This window comes from Lepidochelys kempii, chromosome 26 (genome assembly GCF_965140285.1).
Source record: "Lepidochelys kempii isolate rLepKem1 chromosome 26, rLepKem1.hap1, whole genome shotgun sequence".
Lineage (NCBI taxonomy): Eukaryota > Metazoa > Chordata > Testudines > Cheloniidae > Lepidochelys > Lepidochelys kempii.
The window spans coordinates 13830763-13856893 of NC_136405.1; the positions used below are offsets into that span (position 1 = coordinate 13830763).

Here is a 26131-nt window from a genome sequence, read left to right on the forward strand (position 1 = left end):
CAGGTCGCTGACCTGCTGCATGTGGGGATCTTCCATTGGGCCCCCATTAGCTTCCTCCTGAGCCCCCTGTCCCGGGGAAACTCCCCCCACTGCTCTCCCATGCGCACCCTGCCCATTGGCCCTGTTTGAGCCCCCTGACCTGGAGGGACAAAAGGCCCCCTAGCCCCCTGCTCCCTCCTGTCCTGGGGAAAGCCCCTCACTGTCCCCCATGAGTCCCTGGCCCTGGGGAAAACCCCTCACTGCTCCCCCATTTGCCCCCTGCCTGGAGGGACCCCCCCATTGCTCCCTGGTGGTGTCCTCCTCCCCGGAGGAACCCCCTATCCTGGATGAGTCAGGGAAGAGCCTTTCCCGGTTTCCATGACGCTCAGTTGAGGTTGATATTTTGTTGGGTTGTTTTGTACGGAAATCCCCAGCGAGACACAAGGCCCCCATAGTCCGCGTCACCAGGGGAACGACCTCGGGCCCAGCCGGGCAGAAGGCGCCTGGGAGCAGAGCAATGGCTGCATTGTTGGCTCCCTTTGTTCCTGCGCGGAAGTTGGTGGGACTCCACTCGACCCCCTGCGCCCAATATAGCAGCCCCCGGGCCTGGGCTTCCTGAGTCACGGGACCCCCGTGCAACCTCTCGCAGGGTCCCCAAACGTTACAATGCCTGGGGTCTGCTCAACAGGGCTGGGAGAGGTGCCCTCCCCCCCGGCATGTGGGAGAAGCTAGAGATGCTGTGCCTCATTTCATCGGGGAGCTGCCTAGGGAAGGGGAGGAGGAGGGCAGGGGACCCGGCAGCCTGATGGTGCCAGGAGGAGAGCCAAGGAATTGATCAGGCCTCTCCCAAGGGGGGAATCCCTTCCCATTAATGTAAGTAGCTGGGGGCTAGGGAATTGCCATCACTCACAGCGGGAATGTGCCCCCGACCACAGAGCAGGGCAGAGTCGTCCCCAGCCATCTCCCCTTCAGATCAGGTTCTCCTGGCTCAGATGGGTTCACGCTTGGATCTGATCGCTCTGCGTCCCGGCCAGCCCCAAGTCATGAGTCAGGTGGCAAAACAATCCGGGGATTGGCTCAAAACACATGCAATTTTTTAAAAATAATCACGAAGTGTCAGGGTCTTTCTATTGGCCGTTGGGTTACGTGCCTGTCGGGGTCAAACTTTCCTCTGCAATCTGGAGAGCTAGGAGCTTCTTTTAAAAAAGGAAAGCTGAGATTCCCACGTGACCACCTGACTCCAGGAGCTGGGGCTTTAAGAGAGTGAAACTGGCCATCACATCAGGCAGGCAGGAGCACTGCCTCCTAGAGGGACAAGGGGATATTGTAGAGTTTCCCCAGCCCTCACTGGGATTCTCTCACCACAACCTGCCCGGGCAGAGGTGGACGAATGCTTTCCAACCCTCACAGCCATGTTTCTCCCCATTTCACAGATTTCCAGGCCAGCAGGGACCGCTGAGATCACACAGTTTGAGCTCCTGCATAACTCAGGCCGGAGACCCTCCCCGGTGGCTGCTGCATCCGACTCACTAACTCTTGGATGAGGGAGAGCGGATCTTTTAGAAAGAGACCTCCAGCCTTGATACAAGCTCTGGGTCTGAATAACGAGGCCAGGCCTTCCTGGGGCCGTGCCTCTCCTCACGGCTCAGAATCCGAGCCAGAGAAACCGAGACTCCTGCGGATGGGAAGGCACCCCCAGGGGGACATGGGGCACCCCCAGGGGGACATGGGGCACCCCCCCACACACACACTAGCACAGCATTGACTTTGTCGTCTGGTAACCCACCCCTGATCGACAAGCTCCAGTCAGAGCCTTGTGTTTCCCCAGCAAGGCCGGTCCAGCCCCTTGCTCGGGAACTTGTCCCCTCGCCCAAGGGGGAGTCAGCACTGTTAAGCTTTCTTCGGGCTCCAGCTAGATTTCCTCCACTTTGGCAAAGGCTGGTGTCTTGGGTGAGACCCACTGCGTCTCGCCAGGACATGGCCCCCACTCCTCCCCAGCAGGGACCCCTCACTGGCTGCCCTACAGCCTTCTCCAGGCCGAACGGGGGCCCCAGGGATGCTGGAGCAATTTGTATCGTGGGGGTGCTGACAGCCACTGAACCGCACTGTAAACCCTGCATATGATGGAAACCACTTCAAGCCAGGGGGTGCTGCGGCCCGACCCCCCCACACCCCTAGTCCCAGCACCTAGGCCAGGACCCCACCCAGGCCTCCAACCCAACAGAGCTCCACTGATCACTGCCCCGGGTTTCTGGGGTTTTAGACAGCTGTGTCTTCAAGTCCTCACCCTCCTGGCTACTGTCCACACAGACCCACCCACCCACCCCTGCGCACTCCCCATCCTGCACATACATCCACCCCTGCGCCGGCTCCTCGCCCCGAGTCTGCGGAAGGCAGGTGACCCTCCCCGGCCGGGGTGAAGCGGGTTTGGGTTGGGGGGCAGCCCCAGGGCCGGGAGGGGTGGCACACGGAGAGAAGACAAGGGGGAGTGTCGCTTTAAGCCGCTCCCGGACACTCCCTTCCTCCCAGCCGGCCCTCGCCCTCCCCCGCAGCCCTGGCCCCGGCGAGCGGCTGGTGCGGGACGGAGGGTCCCGGGATCAGCCTCAGCCCCAGCCCCGGGGAAGGAGACGCGGCGCTGGGGCAGAGCAGAGAGAGCGGGCTGGGCTCGGCCCGGGGGAGCCGAGAAGGGGAAGCCGAGCCCCCGCCAGCAGGGCGCGGACCGGTTCCCAGCGCCGCCCGCGGGCGCAGGGCGCTTTGGCGAGCCGGGCGCTGGGGGCGCGCAGCCGGGGACGGCGCATGGGGGGCTCCGGCCGGCCCCAGGCTCGGGGAAGGGTAGCGAGCGGAGCGGGACCCTGCCCACGGGAGCGCCCCGGGGGAGCCCGGCTGCAGCCTCGGGACCAGGTGAGTGAGAGAGGGGAGGGCAGCGGGGCGAGGGGGGAGGCCGCATGCCCAGCCACCCTCCAACCCCCTCCCCGCCCCGCCAGAGCGATATCCCCTGCGCCCCGCCTACGACCCTCCCTCCATAGTATCTCTCGCTGCATGTCTGTACAGCGCCTGGCACAGCCCTTCGCTCACTCCCGCCTACAACAGGACAGTCTGTCAGGAGACGTAGTAAGTGAGAGTAAAGCCATCCCCACTGGCCACAAGCCCCCAGCCGGAGACTCGCTCTGTTAGGTAATGACCACACACCCACACGTCCTTTGTTCCTTAAATGCAGCTGTGTCTGGGTGGAGCCTCACCGCCCTTTCCAGGGGGGTTCAGGACTTCAGTTTTGGAAGCTGGGTCCGCCTGCAGCACCAGGAACCGGGGGTGCTGGAACTGGGGGTGCAGCCACGCCCCCGGCTTGAAGTGGTTTTCATCCCGTATACAGAGTTTACAGTTTGGTTCAATGGCTCTCAGCACCCCCACTCTACAAATTGTTCCAGCCCCCCTACCCCTACTACCAGGCTGAAGGGCCTTCCCCACCACCCACAGGGCAGCACCGCCCCATCACTGTGTGGGGGCCCCGGGGCCTGCACTGACTCAGAGGGGAGAGCCCCCCCGCTATGGATTGTTCCTAATGAGTCACCCGTGCCCCCTAGCCCGGCACTGTGGTCAGCGCCAACTCAGAGGGCAGAGTGCTCCCTGGGCGTGGGGGACCAGCTTCCATTCCTGGACCAACATAGCCCAGCCCCGCTGCGTCTGGGATGCCTGGCACATCCCTCGGCCCACGCTGCAGCGTGGAGTGGTGAGGCATGGCAGGAGCCGGGTACGCAGGCCTGGGGGGCGGGATGCAGGAATTGGGGCTGTCCCGGGATGACAAGCCAGCTTCCTGCCCAATTCCAAGCTTGGGGGTTCTTTCCTGTCAAAAGGGGGCAGAAAGCAAGGCCAGTCGTGGAGGTCTCCCAGCCTTGGAGCGGAGAGCAGCCTTGGACTGGGGTGTCCCCAGCTCGGGGAAAGTGTCCTGGAGTTTGCAGAGGCGGGTGGCAGCAGGGGGGGGCCCTCATGTAATGTGGCACCTCAGCTAGTTACACCCTGTTTCCCCCTCCCCCCCCGTGCACCAAGCTGGGGATGCTGGACGCGGCAGCTGCCCCGGTGGGCCGGTGTCACGTACCTGGCATCTCCCAGGCCTGGCTGTCGAGTGTCACGTCACTGGAGCTCAGGAGTGGCCCCTGGACGCTCCCCGGCTGAGCAGGGCTCCCAGCTGGGTCTCTCTGTGCCGTCTCCCACCCAGGAGGCCAGGCTGTAGCTGCAGAGATGTCGGTGTCCCGGATCCCGGTGCCCACGCGGAGGCTCCAGGCAGCAGGGATTCCAGCTCCCCGGCCCAGAGGCTGCGCTCGCTGCAGGCTTGGCAGATAAAGCTGCCGAGACTGGGAGCTTCGAGGGCCCCCCGTTGCGGATCAGGGCCGTCTGCCGTGCAAACCAGGCCCGGTGCGGGAGGCGCATGGAGGCTGGAGAAGCGCCTCTGCCCGGCAAACACCCCATGGAGCCACAGCGCCGCCCGGAGCTCAGGCGAGAGACGACGGCGCCCCCCGTCTTGGCACCGGGGGTGCTGCTGCTCCTGGGGCTAATGCTGCCTGCCAGTGCCCGTCCTGTGCCCACCCCGGTGGATGAGAGCGGGGAGGTTGTGGTGAGTCCCACACAGCCGTGCGTACGGGGCTGGGAGGGGGACCCCGATCTGTCCTCTTGACAAGGTTCACTGGGCCTCTGCTTCCTTCCCCAACCTCCAGCTACCCGAGCGGCTGGGGGGGAAAGGGGTGTGGGGGCCAGGATCTCTCGCAGCACTCCCACCCTGCCCCCACAGCTCTGCTGGTGCCCCTCAGTCCCGACCCGCAGCCCCCTGTTGTCCCAGCCCTGGGCACGCCACTTCGGTGTGGACGCGATGTGCGGACAAATGGGCATTGTTGTCTCGAGTCAAGGTTCGAACCCGGGCCGGGAAGGGGGTGGGGCCTTTGCTCTCCCCAGGGAGCTGGTCACTGAGGGGAGAAGTTTCTGGGGTGCCCAGCTGGGCCGGTCGGTGTCTCAGGCGGGGCACCAGGGCCAGTGGCGCCGAGAAGCCGAGCGGGCCGGGTGCTTGTGACGGTGTCACTCTCCCGTCTGTGCGTGTGCCCCTTGCCAGGCCTGGCTGACGCAGTACGGCTACCTCCCCCCCACCGATCCCGTCACCGGCCAGCTCCAGACTTGGGAAGCCGTGACCAGTGCCATCCGCGTGATGCAGCGTTTTGCCGGCGTCCCCGAGACTGGGATCCCAGGTATGCAGAGCCTGCACCCGCCTGCAGCCCCCCAGGGCCCCTCCGTTGTCCCCGCCTGCAGCCCCCCAGGGCCCCTCCGTTGTCCCCGCCTGCAGCCCCCCAGCGCCCCTCCGTTGTCCCCGCCTGCAGCCCCCAGCGCCCCTCCGATGTCCCCGCCTGCAGCCCTGCAGACGCCCATCACTTGTGACAACCTGCAGTGTTCCAGCCAGCCGGCAGCCCCAGCCCAACCATCACCCCGATTACACCCTGCCTTGGCCCCCACCTGCAGCACGTGGACCCCCATTTTCCCTCTACAGGCTCCCCTCCTGGTTCTCTCATATCCATCTTCTTGTCTCCACCAGCCTCGCCTGCATCTGCCAACCTGCTCCCGGCTGCCTGGCAACCCCTCTGCATCAGCCCATCCTTGCCCCCAGCGGCTACCCGCCCCACTCTGTTAAGGGAACCTCCAAATTCTGTCTGTCTGGTCCGGGATCCACCTCTCAGCTGGGAGACTCTGGCTCCTTTAACCCTCCCCTGCCACGCTGCCCTGTCGGCCCAGACGCTGCCCATGGGCCCCCTGGATGGGATTCATTGCTGGGCCCCCTGCCTGGAGGTTGAGGGAAAGCAGCAGGCTCACCAGGACCCCTGTGATCCAGCTCGTGAGCCAGCCAGTGCCCCCCTTCACGCCAGCCCAGGCCTCTGCCATAGCTACAGGGCGATCCTTCAGGGGCACCGGGGGCCCAGGCGGGTGCAGAGCGGGCTCTCCCCTAAGGCTGTTCTCCAAGAGGCAGTCTGCCTGCAGGGCTCGCTTCGCCCCCAGCTGAGAACTGACAGCTCTGTGCACTGCTGCACTCTGACCTGCCGGCCGGTGACGTGCCTGTGTTTCCCGCCGCCTTGCCCAGACGATGCCACGCTGGCCCTGATCCGGACGCCGCGCTGCTCGCTGCCCGACGTGCTCCCGGGAAAGTTGCTCGAGAGGAAGAACGGGAGGCAGTGGCGGAAGAGGAGGAAAAGTCAGGGCAGGCGGAGTGCAGGCCTGGCTTGGACCAAGAGGAACATCTCCTGGAAGTAGGTACCGACCCGCCCTGGCGGCCATCAGATCCCTGCTCCCCAGCTGGCCTGGGATGTGAGGCCAACACAGACCCGCCAGGGCACCTTGGAGCAAACCTCATGGCTAGTCACCCAGGGCATTCCAGGGCCACTGCGTCTCGTGGGGTGTAACTCGGCCAGGCTGCTCAGAGACACGCTCAGCGAAGTGTGTTAATCAGGGATTGGCTAAATAAACCCCTCTGGCTCTCCTAGCCCTAATCCAGCGCTGTCCAAACTCTCACACTCCGGTAATGAAATTAACAAGGGCTCCAAAAGGCTGAGCTACTGAACGGGGTTTTTAAACCTGCCCCTAACACAAGACCCACCCCCAGACACCCCACAGCCAGAGGAAAAGTGGACAGGTAGGAAGTAACAGATCTCCAAAAAGCAGTGGCTAGAGAATGGGGAAGGGGGCATGGATAAAATGTGTATAAATCAACCGGGCTGAGTGGTGTTCTTGGGAGTTAAAGGAAATTGGCTAATCAATCCATTGCATTCGCTAGCAATTAGTGTTGGGGAAGTTGGAAATGGAGAGGTGGGGGGTACAAGCCAGCTGGAACAAAGCAAACCTGGGGGCCGAGTCCTCTGAAAGGGGTAGGAACATCATCTGGCAGGTACAGAGACCGTCAGCTCTTTGGTGCAGGGGCTGCCTTGGCTTTTAGCTCTGTGTTTGAGCAGCGCCTGGCACAGGGGGGTCAGGTGATGCTGAAGTGGGAGCTGGGGGTTGGCGTCAGCTGGGGGAGCCGGGAGCCGACGCAAAGGGTCTCGGAGAGGTTAGACACGCAGGCAGGAGATGACAACCAGCACAGTATCGCACGGAGACGTGCAGAGAGGCCTGCCCAGCAGTGCCCGTGGACGCGCTGAGTGGAAAACCAAGGGCTTTGATCCGCAAGAATCCATGCTGGTTTGCCCACAAGGCCCTGGGCTTTCCCTGTTAAATGCCAGAGACCCGAATGGACCCAGGAAAATGGAGACAGTGACACCAGGGCCTTCGCCCATATTAGGGGGTGCAAAACTGCTGGGTCTCAGAGCTGCTAGCTCGCCCCCGGTGCACGGGCTGCTTCGGGTTCACCCTGGTGCAGCCCCCCACGCCGGTGACAGGTCCCCCCTCGCTCTCGCCACCTCGCTCGCGTGGATTGTTGCTGCAGGAAGCACAGGCACCTGCTGGGCTGCACTTTCGCCCCACGCCCGAGCAATGGGGCACCGGCGGAGCTGCGGGGGGGGGGGGGGCGGGAGCCGAGGATGGGGCTGGCAGGGGATGCGGGTCAGGAGTGAGGGGCACTGGCGGAGCCTGGGGGGGTGGGGAACCCAGGGCTGGGCTGGCAGGGGCTGTGGGTTGGGATTGAGGGGCGCTGGCAGAGCTGGGAGGTGGGGAGCCTGGGGTTGGGATATCAGGGGCTGTGGGACAGAGTGAGGGGCACGGATGGCTCACCCCCAGCTGGTTTGTGGCCGTGTCTGTTTCCTGACCGTGGGGCTGGCCCCGGTCCCGCTGGGCCCCTCTCTTGGCGCTCCGCCTGGCAGGGTGAAGACGTACCCGCGGGAGGCGCGGCTCAGCCGGGAGACCATCCGCGCGCTCACGCACTACGCGCTGAAGGTGTGGAGCGAGGCCGCCCCGCTCACCTTCCACGAGGTGGGTGGATCCGGCGCCGACGTCTCGGTGGAGTTCCTGCACCTGGACCACCGGGACGGCTACCCCTTCGACGGGCCGGGGGGCATGGTGGCCCACGCCTTCTTCCCCGGGGACCCCCAGCGCGCCGGCCACGTGCACTTCGACAGCGACGAGGACTGGACCTTCCGCTCGCCAGGTGGGCCCCGGGACAGGGAGGGGGCGCCCCGTCTGGGCAGGGCCTGCCCGCCTCTCCCCCCCCCATTAGTGCCAGGCTCCTCACTCCCCCCCGTCCCCCTTGCAGATGACTACGGGACGGATCTCTTTGCTGTGGCCGTGCACGAGTTTGGTCACAGCCTGGGCCTGGCGCACTCGCCCTCCACACGCTCCATCATGCGCCCGTATTACCAGGGCCCGGTGGGGGACCCGCTGCAGTACCAGCTGCAGGCCGATGACCGTGCGGACATCCAGAGGCTCTACGGTATGGCCCGGCGGGGCAGGACTGGGGTGGGAGCCCTCTCTGCGCGGCCCTAATGCCAGGCTGCGTCTCCAGGACGGTCTCCAAGCCAGAAGCCCAGGTTTTGTGCCCAGCTGTTGCAAACAGGCCTCTGACAGGGGACTAGCACTGGGGGGGTGGCCGATCCGGCAGGTCTGTGTCCCATGCACCGAGCGAGCCAGTGCTCAGCGTCAGCCAGCCAGCGCTGGATGAGCTGAACTCGGAGCTCGTTTTTGGGGTGCACTGCCGTCTCCCAGGAGAGCAAGCAGTGTGGATAAAGCAGCTGTCGGGGTGGGGCTCGGAGCGGCTGCTGCCCGGCGAGGCTGCACTGACCCGCAGCTCGTTGTGTGGGGCTGAGAACTAGCTCGGTGCAGGATGCGGTGGCTGGGCTGTGGGGAGGCTGATGGCCACGTGCTCTCACCCCGCATCCAGGAAGCCCTGTCCTGCATTCCACAGAGAAGCCGGAGGCATCGTCGCTGCTCCCGGACCCGCCGTCCCTGCCCCACGACTTCCCTGCCTTGAGGTGAGCCGAGACCATCCCTTTTCCCTCCCCACCCTGCACTCAGACCCACGGAGCATCACTGCCCCCTCACGCGGGTGTGGGCCTGTCCCGGCTGGGATCCCAGGGGTCAGCTAGCAGCTCCCGCTGTCCCCGGCGGGTTCCGTGGGGTACCCAGTTCATTCAGAACCGGGGAACCCCTGGTTCTAGGCCTGTGTGCTGAGCGGCCCCTGGGCGAATCTAGAGCCAGGTGAATGAGCAGCACACTGGCAAATGAAAGTCGGTGACAACACGTGCTGCAGACACCTAGCAGGGTCCTGTGTTAACAGCATCCACTCGGGAAAGAGACCTGGGCACCCATCTCAGAGGGGTTCAGAGAGGGGTGAGGAAAACTCTTTCACACAGCGTGACGAGCCCGTGGAACTCCTTGCCACAAGATGTCAGTGAGGCCAAGAACTCCGCCGGAATCCAGCAGGGACTGGGTATTTCTGTGGATAAACTGGACTCTCCAGAGTTATCACAGTTAAGGGTTATAATGTTTTTGGAAGGTCTCATAAACCTGCCCATCTCTAACGACTGGAGACCTAAAGTAGGGGACAGATTGTCCCCACCTGCGACTGCGGGATTCCTACACCTCGGGACACAGGGCGAGATGGACCTTGGATCTGACCCCGTCTGGCAAACCTAGGCCCCCGTGGGGTTTGCAGTTGGGCTGTCAGGTGGCAGTGGGGCTAGCGAGGTGCAGAGCACATGCGGGGCCCCATGGGGGGACCGGACACAGGTACAACCTCAGCCCCAGCCTCTCTGCCAGGCTGGGGGTATTTCCGCGGCTCTGCCGGCGGGCAGAGGTTCCCGGACCCCGTGGGAGGGCCGGAGGGGAGCCGACCGCCTGCCGCTGACGCGCTCCCCGCTGCCGTGGCAGGTCGGAGAAGGAGTTCCCGGATCGCTGCTCCTCCAGCATCGACGCCGTCGCCCAGATCCGCGGGGAAACCTTCTTTTTCAAAGGTCTGTCCCTGCGCGTGGGGGGTCGGCCCACTGAACTCCGGGGTGGGGGACCAGCCAGCTCCCTCTGCCCCACACGCGGGGGGACGGGGACGCTGGTATTATGGTGTAGGGGGGTGATCCCGGCGCCGGTGGGACCAGCTGCCTCTTCGCCCTGTGGCGGGGGGCAGCTCCCCAGGGGAAAGCCGTGGGTCAGGCCTGTAAGGGCACGACCTCCGGCAGGGAGCATGCTCCCATGCCAGGGGGGTGGCGCTGCCGGGGGTGGGATGTGGATGGGGTGCTGTGGGGAGGGCATCCCGGCGAGCGAGGGGAGAGACAGTGTGGGGGTTCCCTTGTGCCCCTGCCCTCCTCCCCTCACCCGCCTCCTCCCTGCCCCAGCTGCCCCTTCCCTCCCTGTTCTCTCGGCGGCCCCCAGCCCTCGCCCCGTGGGGCCCCCGGCCTGGCTGCTGTGCGAATAGCCCCATCCGCCTGGCAGCCCTGGGCCGCCTCCGTGCCCCGGGCCTTCCCCAGCTCCCAGCAGGCAGGAAAAGGCCCCTTGTCCCTCCGTTCCAGGGCGCAGCCCCTCCTCCTCGTGCCCCTGGCTTGGGAGAGGCTTTTCCCGAGGGGCAGGGGGGCTGAGTCTGCCCCTGGCCGAGGGGCTCTGCTCAGAGCCACCCCAGCAGCCCTACAGCTGCCCCCATGCAACACCCGGGCGCGAGGGGCTGCCCCAGCTTCACCTCTGGGTGCTGGCCATGCCTGGCCAAACCATGCCCGGCGCGGGGCCCATCTCCCCCCCGGGCCTCTCAGCGCTGCACTGCCAGGGGCTTTCCTCGAATGGGGGCCCCGGCTGTGGCATCCGCTCTCCCTGGCCTGATGCCGCTGGGCACAGGGGGCAGCCGCTAACCGCCTGTCTCCCCCCTGCCCCGAGCCAGGTCAGTACTTCTGGCGTCTGACCCACGAGCGACACCTCGCCTCCCTGCGCCCCGCCCTGACCGCGGCTTTCTGGCGAGGCCTGCCCCGCAGCCTGGGCAAAGTGGACGCCGTTTACGAGAGGCACACGGACCATCGGATCCTCTTCTTCAGCGGTGAGAGCCGGGGGCACGGGGCAGCAAAGTGATGGGCACCGCAGGGCCAGCCGGGGCATGGCGAGGAGCCGTCCTGCGCCCTGGGGGAGGAACGCACCCTTGTTCTGCCCAGCAACCCCCCAGCAGCGCACACCGGGCACCCTTGGGTGGGGCTGCAGGACAATCACAAACGATCCCCCTGCATCTCATCATCTCCTGGGGGTCGGAGCTGAGCGGAGAGGCCTCGGCAAGGGAATGGGGCCGGTCCCCCAGCTGTCTCCTGTGCCCCGTCTGCTTCCTTCAGCACCAGGCTGCCTGGCGTTCGCTCACCGCCCCCCCTCTCCCCCAGGGCCCCTCTACTGGGTGTTTCGGGACAACGGCGTGGAGGAGGGGTACCCGCGCCCCGTCACGGACTTCGGCCTGCCCCAGGGGGGAGTGGATGCCGCCTTCTCGCGGCCGCACGATCGGAAAACCTACTTCTTCAAGGGTGGGCTGCAGTGGTCCTACGACGAGGCCCTGGGGCGCATGGACGAGGGGTCCCCCACCCACACCGTGCTCGGGGGGCAGCTCCCCACCCCTGTGGACAACATGCTGAGTGGGAGTGATGGTGAGTCGCCCCCCTTGCTCCCACCCCCTGCCTCGTGGTGATTCAGCCCCTCAGTTCCTGCGTGTTAAAGGGGACCCCCCCTGTGTCCCATGGAGACTCCCCAACCTGTCACTCTGCCCCCCCCCCCGGGTAAAGGATACACCCCCGGGCCCTATAGAGACTCCCTGCTCTGTGTCTCCAGCCCCCAGTCCCTGCGTGTTACAGGGGACCCCTTGTGCCCTGCCCTGTCCCTCAGCCCCTCTCCCCCACCCTTTAGTGGTTCGCAGAGCCCTGACGCACTCGTGACGCCTGTCTCCCCGCAGGAGAGGTCTACGCCTTCAAGGGCAGGCAGTACTGGAAGCTGGAGTGGCACAGTCTCAAGCTGGAGAAGGGCTACCCTCGCTCCATTGCCAGGGACTGGCTGGGCTGCACCGGGGAGCTCTCCCCGCCGCTGAGCGCCCCCACCGGGCCCCCCACGGGAGCCAAGCTGCAGCCGGACTGGCGGGGCCCCCCGCTGGAGGTGGAGCGCTGCGTGTGCCCCAGCTCGGCCCCCCAGGCCGTGCTCGCCTGGCCGCTGGCCGCCCTGCTGCTGCTGCGGGGCCTCGGCTAGGCTGGCAGCCGGGGCCGTCCCCGGCCTGCGGACTAACCCTGGAGGCAGCAGGCCAGGCCAGGGCGCTGCTGGGGAACCCTGGGGGTGGGGGGCGCGCCCCCGAAGGTCGGCGCTGCAGGCCGGGTTCCGGTGCAGGGGATCTACAGGGGTCCGAGGCCTGGGCACCGCATCCCGGCGAGTCAGGGCGTGCCCAGGGGCGGCCCGCGGCGCTCTGTCTGCGGGCAGTGGCATGGGACGGGTCCCCGGGTGAGCGGCCCGCTAACCGCCCGCGGGGGTAGAGCCGGGGCGGGAGCACAGGCCACCTCCACTCGCTCGGGGAAAGTGCTTGTCCCTCTCCCCCGACGGCCTTCAGCCCCCCATGGCCGGGCGGGCGGGCGCCCAGATGGCCCAGCTGGGCCCGCGCCAGCCAGGGCCTGGCCTCAGCACCTCGGCCAGGGCCTGTCAGCTGCACCCAGTGCAGCGGGGCCGAGTGATGGGCCCTCCGTGATCCACTGACGATGATGCCAGCTCCTGCCACGGGGCACCAGCTCTCCATCGCCCTGACTTCACCCTCCATTACCCCAGCTCTCTGTCCCCTCAGCTTCCGTGTCCCCATCTCCCTGACCCCCCCGAGCTCTCATTGCCCCAGCTCCCCCCCCTCCAGGCCCCATCTTGCCTCAGGTGCCCCCGGCCCTGACACGGGGGGCAGGAATGGAGGGAGGCGGGGGGGGGATGCTCTACTCCAGCTTAGCTTGCAGAGCAGGAAGCTAAATTATACACCAGGTGCCCGGGGGCCTGGGCCTGCCCCACACCCTGCCAGCTCCCAGCCGGCCTCTGTGCTCTGGTGGTGGTGCTCGGCACCCGGGGGCTGTGTGTCCCCGGCAGCGAGAGAAAGTCCCTGCCCCATGAGCGCTGCTAGCCCCCTCCCGCTTCCTCCGGGGCCTTCTCCGAGTCCCGTGAAGCCGCTGGCCCCCCTGCGGCACTGTGCAAACAGCCCCAATGTGCCCAAATGACCCAGGAGCCCCGAGCAGCCGCTACTGCCTGCCCCAGGATGGGACCCAGTCCTTCACCCTCCTGCCCAGAGGGGACTTCCTCCCTCTGGCCCTCCCGTGGGGTGGCAGGGTCGAAGGGGCCCCGGGGACTGCACCCTACTAGGGCAGAGCCTGTATCTGCTCAGTGCTTCTCTTGCCCAGCCCGACCCCTGCTGGGCCAGTGCGTTCGCACCCCCGGCCATGTCCCCGGGGCTGCCCTCCGGCCTGGGGGCAGAGGTGAGGCCGGGCACAGGAGCGTGAGGCCCAGAGCGGGAGCAGCCGAGAGCCAGCACTCCTGTTAGAACCATGCCAATGGCTTGGGGGCCATCTCCGGCCGGGGTCCCTGGCCCCATAGCAAGCCCCCCGCCCCCTTTGAAGCATCAGAGAGAGTTCAGAGACAGGCCCCCAGGCTGCAAGGGGCAGGTCTAGAGCAGAGAGCCCTATGGCCTCCGGGTGCCGGCTGCAGCCTCCCACAGGCACCCACAGCAACCGAATGTCGCTGGACTCTGCTCAACCCTGCCCCGCCTTCCCCATGAGCTCCCCAGTGCCCATCCCCTCTCTCCGGCCCCTCTGCCTTAGCCCGCATCTGCTGAGCGGCCGTGGCCTCCCGCAGTCCTCCCCTCGCAGGATCTCTCCGGCATCCAGCGGCCAAACCCCGCTCAGCCTCTTCCCAGCCGGGAGATGCTACGTGAGCTCCTTCTGCATCAGTGCCTGGGAGACGCCCTCCCCATGGGCGGCTGTCGTCCCTCAGGCCTGGACTGGCGTGCATGCTCCCTGCGGCCAGGAGCTGCCAGGGCTGAGGGGGGAAATGGCACCATGCCCCATTCTGGTCCTTGCCCTTCCAAATCTCTCGCTCCCCCCCCCCCCCACGGCCGCCCCGCTCAAGGGAAGGAGGCGAGAGGAGGCAGAAGGGGCCCGTGCGGGTCCTTTAATGAGATGCCTGGTGGCTACAGAGCGGAGGGCAGGCCCGTAGATGAAGCAGCGCCGGGCGGCCTGGGGCAGGCTCTGGGTTCACTTCCAGCTTGCGAAGAACTGCTTGAAGAGGGGACTCTCACGGCCCTGGGGCAGGATCTCCACCTGCAGCAGAGAGAGGGATGGATGCCGGTGAGGCAGGGCGAGCCCTGTGCTCCTAGCATGAGGTGGGGGGCACGGTGGGGTCCCAGAGACTCCCCCCATGCATAGGAGGAGAGATCTGCCTTGGGGTGAAGGGCCCTGGGCACCACCTCTGTGCTGTCTGTGGGGGGAAGCCAGGCCGAGGTGGAGAGCCTGGCCCAAAGATGCCCTGATTTTATAGGGACAGTCCCAATATTCAGGGCTTTTTCTGATATAGGCACCTATTCCCCCCCCCCCCCCACACAGACACACTCTGTCCTGATTTTTCACACTTGCTGTCTGGTCACCCTACTGGCAGGGAGCCCCCCATCATCTCCCCATTTCCCTCCCGCCCCCCAGGAGCCCGCCGGGGCCCAGCGCTCACTCACCTGAGTCTTCGGGGAGTATTTCATACGGGAGATAAAATCCTCAGCCACTTTCAGGGCTGCCTCCCGTTCCTGCTGGTTAGCTTTGCGACCTGGGAGGGAGGCAGGGAAGGGTCAGGGCAGCTGATCCCCCGCACAGAGGGGACAAGTCTGGGGGGACAGGGCTGCGTGCTCCACTGAGCACCCCTGGCACTGGGGGAGGTGCCCAGGGTCCGGTGCTAACCCTGGGCAGAGTGACCGTGGGGCAGACGCAGACGGCAGGGAGCCGGAAGGGCCTGGGATGGAGAAGAACGGGCCAGCTGGGAAGGAGCTCCTGGGGGAGGGAGCAGGGCCGGCAGGGTCCCTGTGTGCAGATCATCCTGGCTCCCTTGCTGGGGACTCAGCCGGAGCAGGAAGCCCAAGTGGGCGGAGGGAAAAGCCCATGCAGGCAGAGGGCAGGGTGGCCGGGCAGTGAGAACGCAGCCACAGTGCCTCCATCCATGGCCCCCGCGCCGGGCTGTGAGCTCTGGCCAGCACGGGGATCAGCCCCGCCAGCCACGGGGGCAGAGCTCGGGGCGCAGAGAGAGCGGGAAATGCCCTTGTGTGGCCGTTCCCGCAGTGCACCGGGCTGCCGCATGGCCCTATGCCGGGAGCGCCCACCGAGAGCCGAAAGCTACGCAGTGATGCCCGAGACAGTGACCCGCCTGATGGGCCGGTGCCATGGCTGAAGTGCGAGAACGGCCGCCGTTTTCCAGAGCAGCTAGGCCCAGATCCTGAACGGCATCCCAGCGCCTACCTCCCATTGACGTCAGTGAGATAGGTGCTGAAATCCCTTGGGGGATCTAGGCTAGTGGGGGGCGGGGGGAGCTACACGTGGCTCCGTACCCGCTCCACATATTTAGGCTGACTGGAAACCCAGCCCCCTTGGAAGGCAGCTCCAGATGGGACCCCAAGGAGGCTTCGGAAAGCCTGGGCTGTTGGCGGTGGGCGCGGGCCACACCTCGGAGGGGAAGGTGGCAGAGGGGCTACGCTGGCTCTGGGCGAGGGCTCAGTGGGCAGCTAATGGGCAGGACAGGAAGGGCGAGTGGCAGGGAAATCCCAGCCCAAGCCTTCCTAGAGACAGGGGAACCCGCAAGAAACTGACTCGTGAGGGGTTCGGCCAGCTGGCTCCCTGCGGGTGGGCCGGGACGGCTGGGTAAGTTCACGCAGTGGCATCCGTGCTCTGCCCTGCAGGCAGCTGGGAGCCGCCCTGCCTGGTGCCAGCTGCCACAATACATGAAAGCCGGCTGGGTGTGCCCTGAAAGCTGCTTGGTGCAGGGGTGTCCTGCAACGGGGAAGGGGGGCGGGGTGAGCGGGAGGGGAGGTGGGCCTGCGGGCTAGGGGGTGGGGGTGGGGGTGGGGTGAACGGGAGGGGAGGTGGGGCTGGGGGCTAGGGGGTTGGGAGTGGAGGGTGGGCGAATCGGAGGAAAGGTGGGGCTGGGAGCATGGCAGGTGGGAAGGGGGGTGGGAGTGGGGCTGGGTGTGGGGTGAACGGGAGGGGAGGCTGGGGGCATGGCGGGTGGGAAGGGGGTGGGGTGAATCAGAGGGGAGGTGGGGCTGGGGGTATGGCGGGTGGGAAGGGGGCCGGGGGTGGGTTGAACGGGAGGGGAGGTGGGGCTGGGGCCTAGAGGGGTGGGAGTGGAGGGTGGGGCGAATCGGAGGAAAGGTGGGGCTGGGGGCATGGCAGGTGGGAAGGGGGGTGGGGTGAATCAGAGGGGAGGTGAGGCTGGGGGCACGGCGCATGGGAAGGGGCTGGGGCTGGGTGTGGGGTGAACGGGAGGGGAGGTGGGGCTGGGGGCACCCCCCACAGGAGGCTCGCTGGTACCGCCCGGGCCCTGGGCCGTGTGTCTCTGCCCCCCTGCAGAGCCAGCTGGCCCCTGGCGGGCCGGCCATGCCCGGTACCTTTCCACACGTAGATCTTGCCGCACTGGCCGTTGTCCAGGACGAAGCAGTCGTCGGTGCAGAGCAGGCCCTGGCTGAAGGGGCTGCTCCCAGACATCTTGGTTAGGTTCATCTTCCCCGTCGCGTCCGACACCTGCCGGGGCCAAGGAGAGGCGGATCCCTTCAGCGCCTTTCCCCCTACGCTGCCGAACCCACCCCGGGGAGCCCAGCCCCTCACTCAGCACTCAGCCCTGTTCCCCAGCTGCCCCACAACCCCCCCCAGCCTGCAGCCCCCTCAGCCTGCAGCCCCAGCCCTGCTCCCCAGCGCCCCGCTGCGCCCAGGCTGTGGTGGGGGGCTCTGCCCATGGTGGGGCAGGAGCTCCGGAGATGGGGTGGGGAGCCCTTGCCTTATAGAGAGCAGCCGCCCCTGCGTTCTTCTGATCCGCCGTGACGTCCTCCTCGGGGCTGCCCTGCCTCAGAGCGGGCTTGGGACCCAGCACCTAGGGAAAGGGGAAATCTGTCAGAGCCAGCGCTGCCCCGGTGTTTTCCCCAGGAGTTGAAATGGGGGGCAGGGCGTTCAAATGCACAGGGCGGGGGTCAGGGCCGATGAGACCGTGAGGGTGAAGGTGGGCTGTGTGACACCACAGTAAAAACTGAAAAATGTTTCCTGACCATTTAATTTGTGTGATGATTGAAAAATCAAATAAAAGCCGGCTCCTCAAGCCTCCGACGAAGCACGACGTCTACATCCTTCTTGGTTTCTTGTTATAATTTTGCACAATTCCGTTAATGAACTTCTTGAATGCACTGCATCCATCTCTGGTGGCTTCTCGTGTGTCGGGTACTTCCAGTCCTTCCACTGATACGCTCGTTAGTTCATTCCCAGGATCAGGCAGAAGGCGACGTCTTTCAGAGCACAAAATGCTAGTCGATGATGAAACAGGACGCTCGACTGTCACTGTTGTGACTGGCAGGAGCAAGAGATGAATTCCTGCTTCTCTCAGCCCAGGAAACAGAGCACAACGATCGGGTCGAGCCACTTGTGATGGTAGAAAAGAAGTTGAAGTCAAATCTTCATTCATTCGTCGTGTGATATTCCACTGTGTGTTCGAATTCTCTGTTCTGCCCTGAGCACACGGCAGCCCCATGGCTGGTAGAGCCTCACTCCACTCAACTGTCCGTGTTTTATAAGACAGGGATCTGTAAAAGCTACGGAGAGGGTGAGTAGAATCTCGAAGTCGCTGGTGTCGATTTTTAAGAATCAAGTCTGTGTACTTTTTCAGTTGTCTTAACAAACACTTCTTGTCCTCTTCACTTAAGGATTCAATATAAATGCCTTCATTACTCAACTTCCGGACTGAAGTCTTTGCTTCTTCCAGGACTTTTCCAATGGGTAGCTCTCTGGTTGATCCAAATGTAGCTTCTCTTGCTGGACAAAGATCTACGACTGTTGTAGCAGATGCCTGGATGGCATTGTTTAATGACCCAAGTGGTTTCAACAGTAGACTTACAAGAGAGAGAATGGCGATAGTCTTCTGTGAATTTAGTAGCAAAAGTAATCCACCAGCCTCACTACTTAGATCCATCCCATCTTGGAAGATACTTTCCAAAGCCAGTAATAATGGCTGGAGTAATTTTAAGACAACAGCCAAGGATCGCTCATGAGAAAGCCAGCGGGTTTTCCCAGGTTGGACTAATTTGAACTTCAGTCCCAGTGTATCTTCTATATTGTCCAAGATATTCAGTCTTTTTGGACTCTTGCTGAAAAAAGAATATAATGAAGACATTAAATTTATAGCTTTTTAAATGTCTTTTGAAGAGTCTGGAGCTCGTCCTAGCGCTAGTTGGCGTAGATGGCCTCTGCAGTGTGTATAGGAGAGACCAGGGTTACGCTTTTCTCTGAGCAAAGCTTGTGCTCCACCATGTCTTCCAGAGACGTTTGCAGCTCCATCAAATGCACAAGCAGCCATCTGTCTGGGGTCCAGTTGACAAGCATTTGACTCTTCTAAGATGTGGGTTGTCACAGATGCAGCCAATCTGTCTTCTATCACTTGAACATCTAGAAATCCATCTACTGGCCTACCACTGACCTCAAGATAACGTACACAATGACTTAATACTTGATGCCCATTTGCATCGGTGCATTCATCAGCCAGGTATGCAATTTTTTTGAATGTGGTGAGAGAGGTCTTCACTTTTTCAACTGTTGAGTCTTTCACTGTTGCACCGCATGCGTCTAGCCAGTCCGTTGAGTTTCTTGCAGAAAGACAGTGAGCATTTGCTGGTCTTGGTTGGACCTGGGGTTCAACTGCAGGATGAACAAGTGACCATGCACTTAACATTGTCACTCCAGTTTGCAGTGTGCGGTATCTCTTGCTTAATAGACAGTAGGATGCCGCAGCCATGTTTGTCTGCATGAACTGTGTTGTGTCTTAACACACTGTGTTGTCCAGCTTTCTTAACAGCCCCATTAACACTCACCGGTGTTGTCCTTGGTGGAGACCCAGTGGAGACTCAGAGTTCAGAGCTGCTTTCACGTGAGTTCACCTCCCAGGTGGGGGGCAAGAAGGCACCTCGCTCATTCCTTCAGCTACTCACTGCTCGCTCTGGCCACCGTTGTTCGTTGTGCCACCGTTCACTCCATCGCTCTGTTGCCCATGGCCCTGCGCCGTCACCTTCGGCTGCCACCTGCCGCTGTGACCTCTGCACGTTGGTCTCTTGAGGTTCCACCCAGCTCTCCGTGATTTCAGCCGAGCTCGCAGTGGGGGGACCTCGCTGCGAGTGCAGACTGGGCCGTCTCTGCCACAGAAACACTGTCCCACGGCCGGTCTGAGCGCTTCGACCTGATTCTCAGTGATTTCAGCTGCAGTGGTCACTTAACAGAACAAAAGACTCTCTATGGAGCCTACTCAGCTCTGTCTTTAAACAGTGGAGAGGGGCAGGTCAAATCATACTTGTGCCTCAGACAGACCATCAAGCAAAACACCTGCCCCCACCCTCTCTCTCGATGGCCTCAGTCAGCACAGGCCAAGTATGGTTCTACTTTACTCAGACAATAAGAACAACAACATTTCATCTCCCCCCCACATTCAAGTGATTTGTAAACCAACCCCGGCCAAAATCTATCACTTGGGCAACACAGCTCTGTTTGCTGGATACCTAGGTAGATGAGGTGTGACTGTAAATACAATCTGGTCCTGAAGCCTTTCCCCCCACCCCATCACGAGCTGTCAGGGAGAGCTCATTTCGACTTTGCTCACAAATCATCCTTTGAAATTATTAGGTGGGCCCTGCAATTATGTACAGTGCAATTATGAAGGCACTGACATGGTCATAAAAACAACAGCTGTACAAGGAAGCTCGTCCATGTTCCTACTTTTCTAATCTGTGATCCTTTTTCAGATACACGTCTTTTATCATACACTGGATATGCTTTTAAAGTGTGTACTATTAATGTTTCAATTTCAATTCACATTTCCAGACAATCACTAAACTGGCAACACTGCATGTAACTAGTTCACAAAACTAGGGGGGAGTGGTGTTAGGGAAATTCAGGGGGGGTAAACACCCCCATAGTGGGGGTGAAGGGAAATCCCTGGCTGCCACCACATGTCTCCAGCCCACTCCCTCTGCCCCCAAGCTGGGCTTCACCCGGTGACCTGCCCCCCAAACCCCGGCTTCATCCCCTGCCCCCTCCCCAATCCGAGCCCTCCCTGGATCTGCCCTGGCAGGACCAGAGCAACAACAGTCCCGCTTCCAGCCCTTCACGGCCAGACCTGGATCATCTCGGGCGGCTCCTCCCCGTCGGACACGATCTCCACCCGGGCCTTGCCCTGCCGCTCGCTGTCCCGGATGGCCAGCGCCAGGTCCCGGGCCTTGTTGCGCTCCAGGATGTTGGATGTCTCACCGCACCACGTGTAGATGGTCTGACAGGAGAGAGGGGCATGCCTGGAAATCCACCTGCCCGCCAGCACCCCGGCCTACCTACCTCACCCCCCGCCTGCCAACCTCCCTGCCTACCCACCTCGCAATGCCAATGCCGTCACCTGCCAGCGCCTCTGCCCGCCTGCCCCATGCGCACCCAGCCCCCCCACACCGGCCAGTCCTGGGGCTAATGCACCCACCACCCACCCTGGCCGATTCCCCTCCACCTCCAGGTGCCAATGCACCCTCCACTCACCCTGGCCGATTCCCCTCCACCCCTGGGTGCTAATGCACCCACCACCCACCCTGGCCGATTTCCCCTCCACCCCCAGGTGCCAATGCACCCTCCACTAACCCTGGCCAATTCCCCTCCACCCCTGGGTGCTAATGCACCCACCACCCGCCCTGGCCAATACACCCGGCTGTGAATACAGAAATATGCCTCCATTCACAGCCAGGCCTGTGTCTGCCCAGGCCCCTGCCCCCGGCGTGGTCTTACGTCGTCCAGGTCCAGGATGAAGCAGTCCCCGGTGTTGTAGCTGGCCCAGCTCAGCTCCCGCTCGGTGGCCCGGATGTTTTTCTTGCCCTTCACTTGGTAGAGTTTGCGGATGGGCCCGGAGCTCCGGCTGGACTGGGTTTTGTGAAAGGCGGACTCCACCCCACCCTCCTGAGGGGCAGAGACAGAGAGGGGCCCTGAGCAGCAGCCGGGCGGGGAGCACAGGGACTAGCTGGGGAGGTGGGGGGCAGATGGAGCAGGCCAGATTGTGGGGGTGAGGAGGGGAGGCAGGGGCTGACCCCTGGCAGAGCAGGTTGAGGGGTCGAGGTGGGGAAGTAGGGCAGGCCTGGGGTGATGATGAGGGGGTCAGATGGGGCAGGCTGGGGTTGGGGGGGCAGTTGGGGATGTGGGGCGGGCCTCTCCCCGGTACCTGGTACTTGATGCCGTGGGGGAAGTACTCCATGAAGACATCGGACTCGTTGCCCTGCACCTCGCGGTGCTGGACGGGCCGCTCGCCCAGCAGGGTGTTGAGGTGGGTGGAGAGCACGGCGCAGGCCCCCTGCTCATCCCGCGTGGAGCTCTGGCCTGGGTGCGGTGGGGGAGGAAGAGCAACAGCTGAGCTGCTACCCAGCTGGCAGGGGCCCCGGGCACGGCGCCGAGGTTTGCCAGGGGTCCAGTTTTCGACCAGAACACCCCGTCAAAAAGGGACCCTGGCGGCTCTGGTCAGCACTGCCGACTGGGCTGTTAAAAGTCCAGTTGGCGAGGGGCTGGCAGGCTCCCTGCCTGACTCCACGCAGCTCCTGGGAAGCAGTGACATGTCCCTTGGCTCCTAGGCGGAGGGGCGGCCAGGGGGGCTCCGTGCACTGTCCCTGCCCCGAGCACCAGCTCCGCAGCTCCCACTGGCCGGGAACCGCGGCCAATGGAAGCTGCAGGGCTGGGGGCAGCACGCAGAGCCCCCTGGCCGCCCCTCCACCTAGGAGCCAGAGCGACATGTCGCTGCTTCCCGGGAGCCACCTGAGGTCAGCACTGCCCGAAGCCTGCATCCCGAACCTCCTCCCGCACCCCAACCCCCTGCCCAGCCTGGAGTCCCCTCCAGCACCCAAACTCCCTCCCAGAGTTTTCACCCTGCACCCCCTCGTGCACCCCAACCCCCTGCCCCAGCCTGGTGAAAATGAGGGAGCGAGTGAGGCTGGGTGAGAGTGAGCGATGGAGGGAGGGGGGACGGAGGGGGGGAGGCGGAGCCTCAGAAGGGGCGGGGCCTCGGGGTGGGGCCGGGGTGTTCGGTTTTCTGCGATTAGAACATTGGCAGCCCTGCCGGTGCCCCTTGGCACCAGGGCTGGCTGCGCCGTGGGCTGGGAGCCCTCCAGGGTGGCCAGGGGGCCTGGGCTGATGTGCTCAGCAGGGAGCCTGAGGAGCCTGAAGTCCCCTCCCCCCATAACGGGAGCCCCCGGGGGGGCAGGCACTGCCATGCCAGGGAGTGCGGCGAGGGCAGGGACCAGAGCCCGAGCACAGGGCCCCTCGCTTGGCCCAGGCTGGGCACTCACTCCCTTGCCAGCCCAGAAGGGCAGCTCCGGGCCCTGGCACCCTCGGCTGGGCCATGGCCCCAGCACCCCGCTTCTCCCCTCCAGGCTGCCTCACCCACAGGGCTGGCCAGGGGCCCGCGCCGCCATGCCGAGAGCCGGCCCTTACCGATCCAGATGTGCAGGTTGGCTTGCTCCTCCGGCCCGTTGTGCAGGACCAGGTAGGAGTCCCCCGAGTAGAAGACGCCCTTGGACTCTGCCGGGACCGGCACCGGCTTCATCTTCTCCACCCGCCAGATGTGCAGGCCAGGCTGGTTCACCGAGGCATCGAAGGGGGAGCCGCTGCTGGAGCGAAAAGGGGCTGGGGTGAATCCGGAAGGGGGGGCTTACGGGGGTAGGGGCAGGATGGGGGGTAAATCCAGATTAGGATGGATACGGGGGAAGGGGATCGGGGTAACTCCAGGGTGTGGGGCAGGAGTTGGGGGTAAATCCAGGGGGTGGGGATGGGGGGACTCGGGGCGACTGGCTCGGTACCTTTTGGGGATCGCCGTGTACATGGTGTCAGGGCCCTGGGGAGAGAGAGGAGCTGGTTAGCATTAGGGCTGGGTGGACAGAGGGCCGGGCACAGCCTGGCTCCCTGGCCAGGAGGTGCCTGTCATGCCGGCGGGTGAGGGCTCCTGCCCCGTGGCGGGGCTGGGGGCTGCGGGCCCCTCCCGGCCTGCACACCGAGATGGTATCAGAACTGGTTTGGCTGCTGCTGAGTCATCCCCAGCCTGGCAGAGGAAGGAGGAGGTGGGGCTGGGCGTGTGGGTGCAGGGACCCCCACGTCGGGGTGGGCGCTGGCCCAGAGAAAGCAGCCCCGCCCCCCCGCCAGTGCTGGCTCTGGCGAGGCAGGGCCGGGCGTGCTGGGTGTCATTCCCTGGGGGCTCTGACATCCTTCCACACGCCCACTCCCTGTTACTTCACAGCCCACTGCGGTCAATCATGTGTCGCGTTTCTCATCTGCCTGCCCCAGCCGCTGCCCAGCTCCGCTCCGAAGGCTTCTTCATCTCCCAGCCATTTGCCATCCTGCCGAGGGGGGCCGGCTGCCAGCCCCAGAGTCGGCTCCCCACACCCGCTCCCACCAGCACCCCTGCCTCCTGGTGCCCTCTGCCGGGCCCAGCCCATCCCCGCCCGCCCATTGCACAGAAGCTTTGGCTCCCTGCTGAGCTGGACTCGAACCCGGGGCCCTTGGCTTTATGCCCGTCCCCGAGCTGCACAGCCCTGGAGCCAGTGGCTGTCTGCAGCCACCCAAGGGCACGGATGCCAGGCTCACCACGAAATCCCCGCTCATCTGCTGCGGTGGTGCAGCCTGGCCCGCGATGCCAAGCGTTGCATTGCTGACCACGGGGCTGACCACGGGGCTGCCGAGCCCCAGAGCCCTGGCCGAGCCGCCCGCCTGGCGGTGCTCCCCTGGCAGTGGTGGAGCCTGCCCTCATTGCAAGCCAGGCCAACTGCCCCCAAACCCGGGCGTGCCCCCCATTGTCGGTAGACTCAGCACATGGTAGAGCTGTCCAGGGACCGTCCCGTCCCCGCTATCACCGCCATCCCTCCAGGATTATGTCATGGGATTAAACCTCCAGGAATATGGCCAACCCACACTGGCAACTGGAGTCCCTCCTGACTGGGACAAGGCCCAGCGGGGGACGCTCGCCCTGATCCTGCGTGGCCTGGGGGAGTTGGGCTCCAGTGCTGAGCTCCCTGTAAGTGACAGGACGGGACACACCCCGGAGAGGCATCTGCCTGGCGATTCAGCGAACAAGCCAGGCTGCCAGGAAACACTTTCTCGTGCCTCTGCCCGGATAAGCCAGCCCTGATCCCCTGCCCCGCTCACAGCACTGGGTGAGAGGAGTCCACCCCCTCACGCTCCGTTACTGCCTAACGAGGCCTGCGATAAACAGGAACAGGCAGCGGAGGAGCAAAGTTACTCACCGGACGACTCGTCAGCCTCTATGGCAAAACCTTTCGCTGCAGAGTTTAAAATCAGATTTCCTGGGAGGGGCCATCCCTCGCCCACACCCTGTTCCTCTCCGGCGCCTCGCTTCTCGGTGGCTGCAGGGGAGAAGGAGAATCCGGCACGGCTGGGCCAGGGACTCGTCCAACTCCTGACCTGCCCCCCAGCCCGCCAGGGCCCGCGCTGGGCGTAAGGAGACCAAGGGATTGGCAGCTCAAGGGGGCCTCCGTTCGCTTTTCATGATTGTTGTTTTCATAAGCACTTGCCTGGTTTGGTATTTTACTCGTTACATGCTTCAGCCCCGGCGGCGGGGCCCTGGGCAATTGCAGGCCCCCCACTTGCGACCCCCGCCCCAAACTGGTCCCGCGACCCCCAAGTCAAGAAACGCATCTTTAGAAAGGGAGCTGTTGTACAATGTCGTGATTGGCGACTTTGCCGCGAGAAAGGGCTGGCGACATGGCTTGTAATGAAGGTTTAATTGTTATTTCTTTCCAGTGCTGTCCATTTCACTGACTGTGGACTGGTTAACAAGTTTATTCCTGTGTGTTGGGGAGGGGGGATATTCCTGCTCCAGCCCCAGAGCCTGGGGCTCAATATTACCTCAGTGGGGTAATACCGCCCCTCTGCATCCTGCTATTCTGGTCCTGAGCCCCACCCCCAGCGTTGCCTCACTCCTGACCCGCAGCCCCCTGCTAGCCCAGCCCTGGGCCCCCCACAGCTCCACCGGTGCCCCTCACTCCTGACCTGCAGCCCCCTGCTACCCCAGCCCTGCAGTTAGGATATAGACATTCAGGCCTGTCAGTAAAGGCCAAACTCTAAGAATGTAGGTGTATTCTTATCAGGATGGTGGAGGGGGGGGGAATGGGAACAGGGAATGGGAATCATGTTTGGCTAAGGGCAGGAGTGGGAAACAGGCCACAGGTAAGGCTCTGTGTGTCAGAGCTGGGAAGGGGGACACTGAGGAAAGAAACTGGAATCATGCTTGCTGGAAGTTCACCCCAATAAACATCGAATTGTTTGCACCTTTGGACTTTGCTCGTCCACCTTTGGACTTGGGGTATTGTTGCTCTCTGTTCATGCGAGAAGGACCAGGGAAATAGGCGGGTGAAGGAATAAGCCCCCTAACACCTGCCCCCCTCCAGCGCTGCCAGTGCCCCTCACTCCCAACCTGCAGCCCCCTGCGACCCCAGCCCTGTCACCACCCCCATCTCTGCTGCAGCACCTGGTAGGGCAGAAGATGGAGTTCTGCCGAAGCAGATGGAGCTGGAGAGGGGTGTCCACGCACGTGCAAAGAGCAGGGAACCAAGCCACAAGAGGAAGGAGGTTTAATAAATGAAGGAGACTGTGGCCTTGGGCACAGGACCACGATCCGTGGGGATGGTCAGCAGAGACAATAGAGGAGTTCAAAGGGGGCGGGGAGGGGAGGAGTGGGACTGGGTCTAAACGTCTGTGGTGGTGACCGTGCCAGGGAACTGGAACTGAATCCCAAAGAGCGAGAGGCTCCCTTCTCTGAGGGCAGGAAGATCCAAGGCGTGAACAGCAAAGCAGAGCGGGCCATGGGTGCTGGCCACCCAGCCCCCACTGGGGAGACGGGATGGAAATGACGCAGTTCTGAAACCAGAGGCTGTTGTGGTGGGGGAGGTTAACTCCCCAGACAAGCTATCTGCCTGGTAATCAGACATGCATCAGGT

At 63.8% G+C, this 26131-nt stretch overlaps 2 protein-coding genes across 6 annotated transcripts; one reads left to right on the forward strand and one right to left on the reverse strand.

Moving 5' to 3' along the window:
- The first annotated feature begins 2128 nt into the window (after window positions 1–2128).
- LOC140903618 (matrix metalloproteinase-17) lies at window positions 2129–15917 on the forward strand. 3 transcript variants are annotated; one of them, XM_073325162.2, is made up of 11 exons: window positions 2129–2880; window positions 4193–4588; window positions 5078–5210; window positions 5552–6257; window positions 7800–8083; window positions 8189–8365; window positions 8813–8903; window positions 9802–9884; window positions 10793–10945; window positions 11274–11531; window positions 11834–15917. In XM_073325162.2, the coding sequence occupies exons 2-11, from the start codon at window positions 4403–4405 to the stop codon at window positions 12118–12120; spliced, it is 2358 nt and encodes a 785-aa protein (XP_073181263.2). In that variant the 5' UTR covers window positions 2129–2880; window positions 4193–4402; the 3' UTR covers window positions 12121–15917. The 3 variants fall into 3 exon arrangements, with proteins under 3 accessions (XP_073181263.2, XP_073181262.2, XP_073181265.2); XM_073325161.2 differs by lacking the exon at window positions 2129–2880 and having other exon boundaries at window positions 3409–4588; XM_073325164.2 differs by lacking the exon at window positions 2129–2880 and having other exon boundaries at window positions 3409–4588; window positions 6092–6257.
- On the reverse strand, window positions 14038–24533 carry CAPG (capping actin protein, gelsolin like). 3 transcript variants are annotated; one of them, XM_073325065.2, is made up of 10 exons: window positions 24419–24533; window positions 22982–23016; window positions 22617–22792; window positions 21358–21512; window positions 20931–21098; window positions 20284–20433; window positions 16915–17007; window positions 16529–16661; window positions 14612–14700; window positions 14038–14207 (listed from the first exon to the last, which is right to left on the reverse strand). In XM_073325065.2, the coding sequence occupies exons 2-10, from the start codon at window positions 23002–23004 to the stop codon at window positions 14142–14144; spliced, it is 1053 nt and encodes a 350-aa protein (XP_073181166.1). In that variant the 5' UTR covers window positions 23005–23016; window positions 24419–24533; the 3' UTR covers window positions 14038–14141. The 3 variants fall into 3 exon arrangements, with proteins under 3 accessions (XP_073181166.1, XP_073181167.1, XP_073181168.1); XM_073325066.2 differs by having other exon boundaries at window positions 22617–22789; window positions 24419–24532; XM_073325067.2 differs by lacking the exon at window positions 22982–23016 and having other exon boundaries at window positions 24419–24530.
- Between the last annotated feature and the right edge of the window lie 1598 nt (window positions 24534–26131).

Coding starts and splice junctions, on each gene's coding strand:
- LOC140903618 (XM_073325162.2), top strand. CDS start 4,403: ATGGAGGCTGGAGAAGCGCCTCTGCCCGGCAAACACCCCATGGAGCCA. Junction 6,258..7,799: donor AAGAGGAACATCTCCTGGAA/GTAGGTACCGAC, acceptor TCCGCCTGGCAG/GGTGAAGACGTACCCGCGGG. Junction 8,366..8,812: donor GGACATCCAGAGGCTCTACG/GTATGGCCCGGC, acceptor CCCCGCATCCAG/GAAGCCCTGTCCTGCATTCC.
- CAPG (XM_073325065.2), bottom strand. CDS start 23,004: ATGTACACGGCGATCCCCAAAAG. Junction 21,513..22,616: donor CAACCTGCACATCTGGATCG/GTAAGGGCCGGC, acceptor CACCGCACCCAG/GCCAGAGCTCCACGCGGGAT. Junction 14,701..16,528: donor CAAGATCTACGTGTGGAAAG/GTACCGGGCATG, acceptor CCTCCCTCCCAG/GTCGCAAAGCTAACCAGCAG.